At 37.7% G+C, this 15,491-nt stretch overlaps 1 protein-coding gene across 2 annotated transcripts in view; it reads right to left on the minus strand.

Annotated features, from left to right (window-relative positions):
- Positions 1 to 401: 401 nt before the first annotated feature.
- The window catches only part of FNBP1L (formin binding protein 1 like), a 59,959-nt gene continuing 44,869 nt past the window's right edge, over positions 402 to 15,491 (minus strand). The window contains exons 10-15 of one of the 2 annotated variants that reach the window (XM_087891113.1): positions 12,770 to 12,879; positions 10,169 to 10,301; positions 8,247 to 8,341; positions 5,123 to 5,271; positions 3,958 to 4,116; positions 402 to 2,582 (exon numbers count right to left, since the gene is read on the minus strand). In XM_087891113.1, coding sequence (XP_087747239.1) covers positions 2,575 to 2,582; positions 3,958 to 4,116; positions 5,123 to 5,271; positions 8,247 to 8,341; positions 10,169 to 10,301; positions 12,770 to 12,879 — 654 coding nt within the window. In that variant the 3' untranslated portion in view covers positions 402 to 2,574. Of the gene's footprint in view, positions 2,583 to 3,235; positions 4,117 to 5,122; positions 5,272 to 8,246; positions 8,342 to 10,168; positions 10,302 to 12,769; positions 12,880 to 15,491 lie in introns of those variants that run through there. The other variant, XM_034437311.3, reaches the window with a different exon arrangement.

Genomic DNA, 15,491 nt, shown 5'->3' on the forward strand with positions numbered 1-15,491 from the left:
TGCAGGGAATTCTGTGCTCCTTATTTTTTTACGGAGGCCAAATATAAATACAATTTTTTGTTGCATCGTTGTTTAAACATGCCAAAAGTGCTGCCATTTCTAAGTGTTTGTGTAATTAGTAAAGCTTTAGAGTAATCCCAATCTGGATTTGTCTGCATCTTTGGCAAATTAAATGGAGTATAAAGTGAACTGAAAGTCACCTGAGAAACCTTGTAAAGAATTTAAGTAATCCCAAGGAATAATTCTGGATTGGAGGACTAACAGTGAGGAAAACATGGGAGATTTGTCTTCCTGGTACAACTTTTGCTTCCTTTCACCACCCGAGCATATTTATGACAAATTAAACAAGACAAAAGCCGCCTATTGACTTGCCTGCAACAGAAGACAAAGAAATGATCAGGGCCATGAAAAGATTGTTTAATTCCATGAAAATATTTTGAAGAGAACGACTATTATTTAACAAAGCATTTAAACATTTAAAAAATCAACACGTGCACGAAAGATTAAAAATTACTGAAAAGTTATGACTCAGACAATTAATTCTCAACATTTCAAAATAATTTTAGCCAACTGTGCAAGTACAAAGATTTTTTTCCTCCCCTTTACATTTAACTACCCTCATAAAGGTCGCTTTATACCACAGGAAGGAAAAGATCCTCCTGAGGAAACAAATCCTGCCTTACAAAAACAGTAGCACAAAAGAACTATTAGTCCTTTACTAGAAGTGTTAAAAGCAGCTCAAACTGGCTGTTAAGCTAAATCCATAGGGTTCTTGGCTGGAAGAGTGAGAACCTAGTCATTGTCTTTCATTTGGAACTTTAAAATAAAAAGCCAGCATTAAACGAACAACTATTCGATGTAGTTTGGTCAGTAATGGCATACGGTCACATTATTATAAATAACCCTGTTTACGATATCCCAAAACTCTAACCTTTAGTGTTTTATCACCCTCAATGTAAATACACTAAATCATCTGTGTAATAGTGGCACACTTAATAGTAAAAAGGAAGAAATTTCCACACAAGAGTCACACAGATTTAGTTTTACTGATAGTACAACTGCTAGTAACACTGAAAAAAGTTCTAAAGGAATCCAGCATTGCTGTGTTCAAATATTGCTTTGATTCCCACCTTTAGAAAAGCAGGATTTTAAATATTACCACAAACAGCAGAAAGCTGGTTTATGAAGCTTAATTTAACTGTTCCTTTGCCCCTCCCCTCCCCTCCCCTCTACTAAGATTACCCTATTTTGCTTAGATTCGATGTTTTCATTAACATAATTCACAAATGGCAGACAAATAACATGAGCAATGACGGGGTGCTGCAGACAACTATATTTACATGTATAAATGTGTCCAAATCGCAATGTTTACAAATAAAAGTGCACATAGATCATTACAAAGTATCACTCCAATGTTTAACTGGTCCTTACAATAAAGCATACTTGGAAATAGACGAGCACTGCAGTTCATTTAAAAACTGGTGTCTTCTCCCATCCCCAACTCAAAAAAATAGGCAATTAAAAAAAGGCTCCATAAAAATCCTATTAAAAACATTCATTGGACGTAAAACAAAATCGATACATATACTTTTGTTTTTCAATGTGTCACGTTCACAATGCACCTTGTGTTGTGGAATGGTAGAGATCGAGAAAACATCTACCATTGGCTACCAACAGCTGCAGAACTGTAGAAAGATTCAGGAGGTCATACAGAGCTGAGACCCAATAGCCCTTGGCGGGATACTGAAGTGGTATTGTTGGCAATCAACAGATTTAGGCACTCGAGAGTTTAAGGCAGCATCTGAATGACAAGCACTTGATTTCTGAAAAGAGTTGGTTGTCTTACAGCGGCAAATCTGTGCTCTTTATTATCCTAGGATTTCAGTGCTCATGAGAAAGTATTGAGGTGATGAGGATAGGCTGGAATGGCCTCTGGTGCTGAGATGTATTCCATTCCCAAAGCAGAATGAATGTTACTTTCACAGCCGGTGTAGCGCCAAAGAACTGGAATGGTCACAATGAAGAAGATAAAACAAACAAACAAATTACAGCGACATAAACGGGTAGGGAAATAAAAACTTTAGTGCTGGAGGTTGCTACAAATGCAAGAGACGAGGAAGAGCTATGGAAGTACAAAACATTAGGCGAACATGCCTGACGCGTTATCTAGACATGCAGGAAAAGGTTAGGGCGAGCATGGAAGTGGCACAGGCAGAAGACTGTCAATGACAAGATCTCGACTGAATGCTGATTTTAAAAATGGATATGGAAAAAGGAAGCAGCTGAAACAGCCAATATAAAATGCAAGTGGTAAACAGCTAGCATTTCAGAACTTCAAACTATGGAGAGGATATGTTTTCAAACTGGGGTGTTTGGTTCTGTTGGAATGGAGCTTTAGCTTACCACAATTTTGAACACACAAGAGAAATGCTAACATTGTTAGTGAGAAACATATGCCTACATGCTTTCATGCAACTGGCTTTCCCCCATCTTGCTGGGCCTAACACCCTCCCCCAAAAAAGCAGCTGCATGTAACCTCCTTCAACATCTCGCCCATTTTCTCAGATACCCGCTTCAGGAACCTGCAATCCGAGAGGAAAAGAAGAACAGAACAGAATTACCAGGGGCCGTTCAAAAAAAGAGAAACACAGTCATTTTTTTTTTCTTTACAAACATCCATCTCAGATTATTACGATTACACTAGATAAAATGGCTCAGATCCTTTGCAAGAGTTCTCCATGTCACACTTTCTAGGTAAGACCTTCACTCAGTAGAAAATTAGTGCAATTTAACTTCCAAATGGTTCCTAGCATCCAAGTGAAAATGTACAAGTATGAAAGCCCAAGTAATGCAAGTTAGAACACTCCGATTCTAATCATTTGATACCACAGATTAACATCCTCATAAAATAACCCGATGCCGGCATGAAAACTTCTCCACGTACAAAGACCTTATCTGTTCATTTTTTAACAAAAGGAACTGATCTGCATTTATTCCTATGGGAACTTTCTATTGGGATGAATGGAACCAAGAAAGAGAGACCTGCAAGAAGCAGTTGTAACTATTCTGCGCTTTTTGAACAAGACAATTAACAAGAGAAATGTGTCAAGTGTTGGCATGAGAAGCTGGGACTCTTCAGTTGTGTATACAGAAACATACAAATTCTCCCCAATACGAGAAAGAGCAAAAAATGAGCCGATCAGCAAGCAATGCGGCCACCATAGCCCTTGCAATCTTTTGCATGTAGCATTTTTAAGAATCTCAGATTTGATTTTGAAAGGAAAAGCTGCAAAAGTACTTACAGAATAGGAATGTTTGTAAGCCTATATCGCAACTCCCTAGGTTCCATTACATGCAGGCAATGGCATGCAAGTCAAAGTTTTCCTTTATTTCTGCATAACTTTACATTGTATTAGCCTGCAGACTGTACAAAATGTGTGCAGGGTATCAACGGGCAGAGGGCAATGAGAAGAGGAGTTGTGTTCAGAAAATAAAAGTTAAAAGCCGATCTTCATTTTCATTTAATTAGGTTTAGATATTGCTTGGACACTGGAACAAGCTCTGGTTCAAGAAGAATAATCGATTGCCCAGAGATGGGATACCCTCATGAAACAATTTGTTCTAAAATGACGCTCTTTTAAAAGGAAGAAACAAGCTTTACAAAAATAACATTAAAACAATGAAAACCAATAAAATATGGCCTGACCGTGTACTGAAAAAGAAGATGTACAAGTACATTAAGCAAAGATGGCACCGAGAACAATCTGAGTTATTTATACGCAGACATTTTCCAGTTTCAAAACTGAACTCTTAGTTTGGGCTCCTGTGGTCAATCACATATTGAAAGGACTCCTAAACGGTTTTGGACTTTTTCCATCCAATTACGTGCTTCAGTATTCATTAAGCAATGTTCACGGACAAGATGATGGACTGGAGATTAGATATAGGTTACTGCACCTTTACTGTTTTTTTCTAGTGTTACATCTATGTAGGTAGTTGGCACATATCCTTCTTCTCCATTCTGCCTCCGAGCTCTTGTCCATCCATCTCCTTTATCTTCCTCTATAATATACAAAACCTCCCCCTCTTTCATGGCAAGGGTACCTTCATTGTGACCTAGGAAAACAAGGGTAGTGGTTAGGGTTTCTTGTTCCCTTGGAGGATTTAAAGCTAGTCTCTTTCTCAGCCCTCATTTTTCATTCTGGGAAGTGGGGATCATCAGTTCTCTGCAGTGGAACATATGTTTCAAATGTAAGCCAACAGACGAAAACCTGGTCTCTTGTTGCAAAGTTGAACCCTTGCCAACGACTGCTTTTCTAATCTAACATATTTATTTTGTTATAATGCATAAGTACTATTGCCATTAAACAGAAACACGTAACTGCATGTATTTCCCAGAACTTAAACCAGATGCCATTATAAAAATTTACATACAATTGTATTTAGATATCGGGGTGTGTGTGTGTGTGTGTGTGTGTAACTGCATACAAAGATGCACACACAATGTTGTGTTGGTGTGTGTGTACACAAACGCATAGAGGAATGTGCACCTATACCGAGCTTAAATTAAATTCTTTGAGAGTTCCAATGTCCTGCAACTGGCTGGTGACTGATTGCTCATTAAGAAAAGATTGCTATCTGTGTGATATGTCTTTGATAGGGAGAGATTTAAGAATTCTACTATAGCATTTACTTGGATACTTCTTCCTTAGACAGGCTGTCAAATGTAAAAGCATGCCTTATGCATGCTAATTACAGCTAATAATGCTATGCTGCTGAGCTTTCATGTTGCCAAATTCAAAAATTGAGTTTGTTGAGTTTTTCAAGTTGGTTGAAATACAAATACAACCTTACCGAGTGTACTATGCATTAGGAAGAAGCCCCCAGCCAACAACCAGAGAAGCCAGTATTTCTGCAACATGGTTATGTAGAGCATTCAACAGAGACTAGCCCTACTTTTGTGGTAAATTAAACACTTTGAGTTCCCATTGTTCTTATAGTGTAACGCTCTTTAACACTACAAATCGTGTTTTGTTGAACAATGAAAATTCAAAATATTCTGGATTGATTCAAGGTCACTTCCATTTATTCTACATGTAGGCTTAAGTCAAATTAACCTTACCATCAAATGGATATATAGCTTTACAATGTCCTATAGCTGGCAAAGGATCATCATCTTCAAACTCGTCATCAAATTCATTATGGGGGCCATGCTGCTGGGGTGGGCTCCGAACTTCTTGGTTGGCATCATCTGTGTAGCTCCCCTCCGGACTAAAATGTAATAGATAACAGAAAGCACCTTTGCATTTCTCTAACCAAATTTGCATAGTTTTTCATCAGTTAAAACAGAATCTCAAACGTGTTCAGATTTTATTGCAAATCGTGAACCTTTGTGAAGTAAGCATAAACCCATCCTATTATGGACCTGAGTACTGCACAAACCAGAAAGAGGGCTGAGAAAATATCTATAGACTCCTCACATCCTGGACATGATCAATTTCAACTTCTCCCCTCAGGATGCTGCTACAGGGCATTGCATGCCAAAACTGAAGGCAGTTTTTCCCCCGTGCCATCACTCTGCTGAACACCTATTTCCCACAGCACTGTCTAATTTCTCATCTTTTCTCACCCTCTCATCTTTCCTACTACTTTCTCCTATTGGTTTGATTTATGATTTATCAGTTGTTGTTTATTATGATCTATGACCTATTATTTGCTGTTTATATGTACACTGTGAGTTTATGCTTGGCTTCCAGTGGTCTTCTGGGTGCGCTTCAAGGTGTTGGTCACCACCTTTAAAGCGCTCCATGGCATAGGACCTGGGTATTTGCGGGACCGCCTTCTGCCGCCGATAGCCTCCCACCGACCAGTACGCTCCCACAGAGAGGGACTCCTCAGGGTGCCGTCAGCCAGGCAATGTCGGCTGGCGACCCCCAGGGGGAGGGCCTTCTCTGTGGCAGCTCCTGCCCTCTGGAACGATTTGCCCCCGGAGATATAAAGGATATCGGATCTCTGGGTCTTTCGCCGTGTCCTAAAAACTTTTTTTTTCCATCAAGCAGGGCTGGCGTGACCCCCCCCCTTTTTTTTTTTGCCTTTTAAATTGTCAATGGGTTTTAGTTTGAATGTTTTAAATTTTGGGCCAAAGTCATATAATTCTTTTAAAAAATTTAAATTTTGTATTGGTATGTGTTTTTGTTTTGGCTGTGCACCGCCCTGAGTCCACTAGGAGAAGGGCGGGATACAAATTGAATAAAATAAATAAATAAATAAATGCACCAGAAACAAGTTCCTTGTGTCTCCAATCACACTTGGCCAGTAAAGAATTCTATGATTCTATCTGTAAAATGTTACTGAAAAATACAGGCAGGGGATGAACGTTGCTGGAGACAGAACATACAATGGCTTTTAAAAGCAAAAGCGCTTTGATTCCATCTGTCCAGCATATGAACATACAAAGCAATAATACTGGGGCTTTAAATGAGCTCAGTCTACTGGAATAAAATCCTGTCTGTCTCCTGTTACATCTTCAGACTTTCTCCACCACACATGGTTATAACGGTAGGGGAAAAAAATAACCATACATACCCTTGTTTAAAATTTCAAAGTGAAACAGTCCATAATTTTTAATCCACGCTTTACTTAAAATAGAAAATGAAATATTTTGTTTACCTAAATTTTTTTAAAAAAATTTCTACTGACTGCCTAAAAAGAGCAGAATGTGTAGGAGTGTGTTTTACTTTTTCAGCCTGCTTTGCCTGTATAAACAACTCTTAACTCACACAGTTTCAATCTTGTTACACTTCAACTGCAATGTAATGTAACGAAGAGAAGCATATTCATTCCTTAGCAGTTAGCCAAGCACATAAAACTGATTGATGAATGGTACAGCTTTTCTATGGGAAAAGGAGAACTATATGAAGTTGGTTAAATCATTTGAAGTATGATGCTAAAGGCATTTTTGCAGGGGGGACCTTCGCATTCCTCTGGCTTTGTGAACACTTGTTATGAACACACACATGCACACACACCCTTTCTAAATTCATCTATTGTTTGTTGTTTTGTCTATTGTATGAATGTTTCGCTTTTTTAAACAATTACAGCAATTTCAAATAATATATGAAAGAAATCAATCCACGAAAATGCAATTATATTATAAAAGAAATACTGAAGTTTAAAATTTCTAAACATACATATCAGCACTTAACAGAAAAGATGTTAAAAGAAAAAAAAACTTTGAAGCTGTGGGTATTTCCTTTTCCAATCAGAAAGTTCAATAAAACTGAAACTATGTAAATAAAACTTCTTGTAGGATGAAGATTTAATGCAAAGCTTTTCCAAGATGATGAGACACAAAAAGATCTTGTGAAAAAAATCTTTTTATATTTCTTTACACACACATACACACAGACTTTATATATTTTAGTAAAATGGCAAGAGTTCTCATTCTGCCTTGTCAAAAGGACTGGATGAGAAGCCAGATCTTCAGAGGTGTGTATGTGTGTGGAATCTGAATGAGGGGAAACCTTATTCCAGAAGTCAGGTGCTGCTACAGAGAAGGCAGACTTCTGGCACACCTGTGTAAGGAGATGCTTTGCAATCCAAGGAAAATATTTGGTGCACCTCTCTTCCAATGATTAAGTCAGCTGTAGTTTCTAAGTATGTCTGGCTATTCTTGGTTGTTATTGTATGTCGGAAGAGAGGTGTTTTATATATTGTATGTTCTTGCTATTGCAAAGCACAACTTTCTGAGGATTTGTCTTGCTCTATATTTTAGGTATGGTGTATAAATTACAGTCACTAGATTTACTTGTTCAGAAATCTGGCTTTACAATCTACTGGTAAAGGTAAAGATTCCCCTCGCACATATATGCTAGTTGTTCCTGACTCTAGGGATGGTGCTCATCTCTGTTTCAAAGTCGAAGAATCAGTGCTGTCCGAAGACGTCTCCGTGGTCATGTGGCCGGCATGACTAAACGCCAAAGGCGCACGGAACGCTGTTACCTTTCCACCAAAGGTGGCCCCTATTTTTCTACTTGCATTTTTTTTACGTGCTTTCGAACTGCTAGGTTGGCAGAAGCTGGGACAAGTAACGGGAGCTCACCCCGTTACGTGGCACTAGGGATTCGAACCGCTGAACTGCTGACTTTTCTATCGACCAGCTCAGCATCTTAGCCACTGAGCCATTGCATCCCCATCAATCTACTGGTACATCAGGCAAAAAAAAAAAAAAAGTGTAATATAGTGACCTTTCTCTTCCTTGGGTTACGAGATGGTTGATATCACTGCTATGCCTTCGGTCTCCTCTTGTTGCTACTTTACCTTCAACTTCAGAAAGCCATGCCTGAAGAGAGAGAGAGAAACCCGTTACCTATGCCAGGATGAAATATAAAAATTCTGTTCAGGTGTCTAGGATACTTCTGGAACCATAAGTTTTATTTCTTGTACATATGTATGCACTTTTAGATGTTTTAAAGTTTTTTCTTTAAAGGGACACTGGTCTACTGCAGTCCAAAATGACAGCTTCCAACATTATGGTTCCAGTTATCCACTTGGTTCCATATGGGCGTTAAAGGCTTACTGATTGGCAAGTAATTATTTGGAAATATTTCTTCCTGTCCAGGAGAAAACAGATGAATGTAACTTGGGAGTGATAGGGGGGAAAAATGCCAAGGAACATTTAAAAAGCACTAAAGGGAGATAGAGAATTGAGAAGGAGTGCTTGGCCTGTGTTGTGGATACACAATCATGTATGTATGGTCAAAGGAAATAAAAATTTAGTCCAAAATCAATTCCTTGTTCAGCTATCATGAAACCACCACTTATGAACTCTATAAATATCCAGACACAGTTAAATTCATCACCGTTTGAAATGCCACAGCTACTAAAATTATACTTTGTGACCGTCTTTGTCTGTTTACTAAACTTCCAATTTCATTTAAGAATTAAGCTCACCCAATATAAATTCCCTCTTTTCAACTGGGGCAGATTTAAATAAATAATATAATAAAACTGTATCTACCAAAATATTTTTCTAACTGAAGTACTCCAAATATTCTATTAAGTACAGAAAAGTCGCAGACTCCTTGATTCAGTATAAAGGTAAAGGAGTCCCTGTGAATTTTACTCTGCTAGTTGTTGCGGACTATAAGGGGAGGTGCTCATTTCCGTTTCAAGACCACTGAGCCAGTGCTGTCTGAAGACATTTCTGCAATCATGTGGCCAGCATGATGTCACGGAGCGGTTACCTTCCCACTGAAGTGACATTTATCTAATTGTATTTTGTATGCTTTCAAACTGCTAGGTTGGCAGGAGCTGGGGCAAGGACAGGAGCTCACCCTACCTTGTGGCGGAATGGGAGGACTCGACGCCGCTAGCTCAGGGCGGCCAGCAGGGGGTGGCCTTCTCGCCACTTCTAACTCTCCTTTGCTAATTCAATACCGCCATTTCTTCACAGGACATCTCAACACTGGAAAGTCACTGCAGGGATAACTCGCTGAGGGACTGAATGGAGAGCCGGATGAGCAAGTGGGCTGTTAAGAGGGTGGTGGCGGTAGGTTGGCTCTGACCTGAATGCTGAACCAGCAATTTGGCTGCAGCGGGGGAAGGGGTGGCGAGGCAGCAGCAGGCGGGGGCTTCCTATTTTGACACCCCACCCCCCATTGCCTCTGAGCTTTGGGCTGCGCCACTCTAAAAAAACTCATGGCTCTGCTAGTTTTTTTCCCTAAAGTCTTGCAAGTTTTTTTTTTCTAAAGTGCCGAGGCTCTGCAAGGTTTTTTTAAAGCCACAGGGCTCTGCAAGTTTTTTTTTTCCTAAAGTGTCTTTAATGAACTGGAGCTCGGGTCTCAAACCTGGGCTGCTGGCTTTCCAGGTGGCAAGCCCAGCATCTTAACTGCTGAGCCACCACACTGTCTGATTCCTTGAATATTTTTAGGTATCCTGCAGACAAAACCATCCATATAATTATTATCAATTACTGTTGCTGCATTCAACTGAATATTAGATCTAGCTGGCATAGAAATGGAGGCTATTGCGAATGGGCTGAAATGCTGCAGCAAAGATGACTTTGCCTACTTTGATTTGAATGACTCTTTGGAACTTAACCTTGGTTAAGAGTCTGAAAAGTTGTACTACTCCTACTCTAAAAACTATCCAAAGAACAGATTTTTACCTCATTCTTGTGGATTTCCATTCGCAGACGGTCCATGTTGTTCATAGTTTCCATTAATTTTGGCTGAAGACTTCCTGGATCACCCATCTGTGGATTTTTCTCATACACATCTTTCATTTTGATGAGGGCATCTCTATAGAAAAAATGCAATTGTCAGGAGTTCATCAAATGATGTTCAACATCCTGCCTCTGTTTATCATCTTTTGGGGAGAAAGAGAACTGAGTGTAAATCAAAGCCAGAGGAACTATGAACTGGCTACCAAGAGCCATGGTGGTGCAGTGGTTAGAAGGCAGTACTGCAGGGCTAACTCACTGCACTCCAGGAGTTCAATTCTGAGCGGCTCAAGGTTGACTGTCAGCCTTCAACCCTTCCGAAGTCAGTAAAATAAGGACGCAGATTGTTGGGGCCAATATGCTGACTCTGTAAACTGCTTAAGAGAGGGCTGTAAGACTCTATGAAGCGGTATATAAAAGTGCTATTGCTTCTTATCTGTACTTGTGATTCTTCAATTTATTAACCTGTGAATTCACAGAAATAGGTTGGGTCTTCCAATGCTTCACAGATGTTAGCAGGAAGCTGTCCCCTGTATCACAACTGCTCTTTTATGTGGTGCATAGCATCTGCTAACTTCCTCAATACTCAAAAACAAAAGTTGCATTCAACCCTAACAGAACCAAACAAATATAGAGTAAAATATCTGAATTTATAGATAGAAAACCCACAGCTGACTTCAGTTTTTGTGATTTGTACATATGGGCATGCCATATCTTTTTGGACTGTTGCCTTCTGGCAGAAGATACAGAACAATTAAAACTCGGACAGCACGTTTTCTGAATAGTTTTAATCCCAAAACTATAATTGCACTCAACAATGAACTAAAGGGCCACCATTAGTGAGCTGTTGGACAGCATTACTTGGTCTGTTGTGTGGATGTTTGGGTGGTTTAGGGTGGGGAATTATGGTGGGTAGGAGTGTGTTTGGAGATTGTTATGTGTGTTGGACCTGGTCTTTGGGTGTTAAGTGAATTTCGTTGTATGGGTATACTGTGTATACACGTACAATGACAATAAAGTTATTTATTTATTTATTCATATGGTAGAACCAAGTTTATTTGTTAAGAAGCAAAATCTGGGATTGATTTTTTTTTCTGAGTTTGCTTTGGGTGAGATTATTTTATTTATTTATTTATTTATTGGTTCGATTTATATGCTGCCCTTCTCCGGAGACTCAGGGCAACTTACAATGCGTTAAGCAATAGCCTTCATACTTTTGTATATACCTGCTTAGTAGGGCTTTCGGCCCCCCCAAGCGGTGTTCTTTTTATACAAAGTCAGCTTATTGCCCCCACAATCCGGGTCCTCATTTTACCTACCTCGAAAGGATGGAAGGCTGAGTCAACCTTGAGCCTGGGGAGATTTGAACTTGCAGTAATTGCAGGCAGCTGGTGCTACTTTAACAGCACTGTAGTCTGCTGAGCCACCAAGGCTCTTTTAAAATATTTTAAAATATTTCAGTTATCATCCCAAGATGATAAGCATAGAATTCTTTTATAATAAGATTTTATTTTATATAAACGTCCTCTCTTAACAGTTCTTTCCTGGAACTGTAGTAGTGAATGAGATTATATTTTGTCTCATTTACTCAGACAAATGTTGGATTATGAACAATTTAGGTTTTGTCTAACAATAACACTGTATGAACAGATAATAGAGGCCATGAACTGTTTTTTTTTTTTCAGAAGCACACTGACACTTATTACCATTTTCACAAGGATTATTCATACAGGTAGTCCTTGATTTATGAGGATTAGACATTACAATGGCTTTAAAACGGGTATTTTATGGCTTGTAAATCACTTCCCGGCCATTGTAAAATGTGCCCCCCCCCCCATTTACAATTGACTGCTGCATCCCGGTCAATGACCACATTTTGTTTCCAGCAAAAAATACCCATTAGGAAGAATGGGTTTGCTTAATGACTACACCATTAGCTTAGTGACTGTGTGATTTGCTTAACAACCATTGCAAAAAAAAAAAATGTCAGTAAAATAAGTCTGGTCACACAGGTGCCTTGACTTACAACTTCAATTGCTTACACTGGATTTCCGGTCCCAATTGTGATTGTAAATCAAGAACTACCTGTAATTTTTTTTCTAGATACTAATTATCTCATTTTTCTTTCCCTATTTTTACACCCTATAATTGTCAACTTCCTGTCACTACTGTTATCTTCCTTTTTGCTATGTTTCTTTAAATATTTAGATGCTGGTTATCAATTAATTCTTTCTTTGCATTCTATTCAAACAATAAACTCCCATTTCATCACAAGCAGAGGGAGATAACTGTTCACAAAGTGAAAGATGAGAGTTCCACCATCTTTTGGGGAATAAAAGTTGAGTTTTAGTGCTACATAATGGTGGACTGATATCATTCAAAGCCCATAAATGTGAATCACATAGATCGCAACTGAAGAATCCAAAATTCCAAATGCTTAGGAGGATTTATGATAAATAAAATCAAACGGATGCTTGAAGTGAACGAGTTTCAAATTCCTAGGTACAGCAAAATAAAATCAGCATCAAGTCAGAATAACGTAAATACTTTTGATCATTCTCTTTCTGCAATTCTCTGTTAAGCTCATCAATCCGCTGCTGAAGTTTTTTCCGCCTTTGTTCTGGTGGCAAGTGACTGAAATCTTCTTGGGAAGGACCCTAAAAGCAAAGAAAAGACAACACTTAGAAATGGCAGCTCTCCCACTGATACTTCTGTTGGCAGTAAGCCCCAATAGTTCAACTTTGCTGAATAATACAGTTGAGTGAAACAATTTGCCCACTTCAATAATACTGCAAACTATAGATGTAGAAAATATGTGTATCAAATACTGAATTTGGTATCTTGATGACCTACTCTTCTCTGTTATTCCAAAGTGACAATCAAACCATCTGCAAAAGTATGTAATGGATTACTACGTTCTTTCCCAATGTGCTTAAAGTAGAGTATAACAATATTCTTCCTTATTACAAACAACAGAACAAAATAAACTTAAGTTATAGAAAAGGAAATGGAATTAACATATTAATAAGAGAATTGTAATGCATCTTCTTGCAATTTTGGAAATTATTTGAAGGAGAAAAAAACCTCCAGAAATGATTAATCTATTTGCTGTAGCACCATTCAAAAAGGCTAATGTACAATACATACGTTGGTTTTTCTTCAAATCGTATAAATGTTTTTGCCATTTTTAAAAAAGATTTCTCTAGAAAAGACATAAACCTAGCACCCTGATAATTAGCAACAGTAAACTGGAAACCAATCTCAGGAATGCATATTCCTTTCCCTAAATGAAGATATATTTCAGCTTCCCAAAATGAAGATATCTTTCAGTGGTTATATTTGTGCCAATATCAACATAAATACTTATATGTTTTACTCAGATTTGAAATGTTAATTTAACATAGGAATACTTGTATATGTTGGGAGTTTTTTAAACTGTGACTATAGTGTAGGGCATATAGTGTAGTATTGTGCCAACAAGGTTTCCCTTTATTATTTTACTATAATAAAACTAATATTGGTAAAGCTGGTCAGCACAAGAGTGAATGCAGTAGCAGTGTACAGTAAGGCTGTATCTATTTTGGTTGTTTAACTCTTAGTTGAAAATAGGTCTTCACAAACCTGTGGTAAAGGTCCTTCTTTAACCCAAAAGAGATTTCTTGTGAAGAAAAGCTATTAATCAACTTGTAAGTAGCCCATTTCAAATTTCACTGAAACACATTCAAATCTTCTCCAACAGGGAAGTTCACATGTCAAAGTTTAGATCAAAATTGATCAAAACCAAGAACAGCAGCACCCCAAATCTGTAAACCAAAAGCCACTTCTTTTTATAGCCTCTATTTCTTGTTACCCATAGCGCATGATAACAAATTAATTTCATAATTCGCTCCATTTTCTGGAGAGCTTGATTTGGGAACAGTTACGTCATACCCCTAAATCAAATTACTTGGCATGAGCGCAGACTGAATTTAAACAGAAACCCTTTTTCATAACCTACAAAAAGTTCCCTTCCAAATCCTCCTAATATATTGAAGAGAATGCAAGCAATTTCTGTCACATTCAACACTGGGAACATAATTAGCAAATCCCAAGCTATAAACAAGCTGTTACAAAGAAAAGATTCACAAATCCACTTACTTGAACACATGTGATTAACAATTTAATAAATTAACTAAAGTACTCACTGGTTAATTACAAGCCAAAGAGGAATTTACAAGCCTTTATTTTAATGGTTTACCATCTGTTTAGAGGAGCTAAACAAGGCAACTAAATCCACTTTTCTACATAATTTTATACTAATTTTTCTAGATCAATAGTTTTACTGCAAGTATTCTTCAGGAGAGACTGTGTAGTGAAGTTCCTAAATACAATATGGTAAAACATAATGATTTCATATTATCTTACATTCTATTTTTACAATTCAATTTGTTAGTGGTATTCTTATGCCATTTAAGATAAACAGATTTTCTTGGGAACTTTCTACACTTAATTTTTTCTATTTTTAAATATAACACAGGAATCACTACCATGTACAAAAAATATCCCATAAGGGTCCCAAAGAAATTGAATGGGATAAGGGACTGAAAAACCCAGCAATTCTTACAATGCTGCCTTCAAAACTGATTTCAGACAACTGCCTTCAGTACAATAGGCAGTTCCTAGCTTTTTCCACCATATATATCATTTCTACTGAATTCTGGGTAATTTTCTGTTAAAGAATTAATATTACTGTCAGGAATATCTGCAGAGATGTGTCCCTGCAGTACTGAGCTGCGTGCCCTGTCTTTTTTGTTTGTATATTGTCATGTTGCACACATCCAAAAGGGGCAGAGGTTGCAACAAAATGTTGGTTTCCTTATTTTGACAAAAGCAGGAGGAGGCTATAGATTCTTCTTCTTTATGGAAATCAAGTTTCATGCTTTATCAATTGGAAAGATAGCCAAAATTATATTTACATCTTCCTTTTTTTTCTATTAGTCAATCTTTTTCAGCAACTTTCTTATTATATTCAACAGCAGAAACTTATCAATTTTCCTATTGATTCACAAAACTAACTAAAACATTGTGCAGTATTATGATTGTGCACATTAAGTCTTAACAGTTCTATTATTTTTTTTGTTAGAATGATCATCTCTTAATATTTTTTCTTTTATCACAGTAAATTATACTCAAGCGTCAAGTTCCACTACTTCCATAATAGCATTCTACATCGATAGTAGAATTATCCTGATATATTTCAATGTTATTTTAAATTCATTTTTTTAAAAAA

The sequence above is a fragment of the Pantherophis guttatus genome, chromosome 3, assembly GCF_059756535.1.
Source record: "Pantherophis guttatus breed Tessera chromosome 3, ASM5975653v1, whole genome shotgun sequence".
NCBI classification, from domain to species: Eukaryota; Metazoa; Chordata; class Lepidosauria; order Squamata; family Colubridae; genus Pantherophis; species Pantherophis guttatus.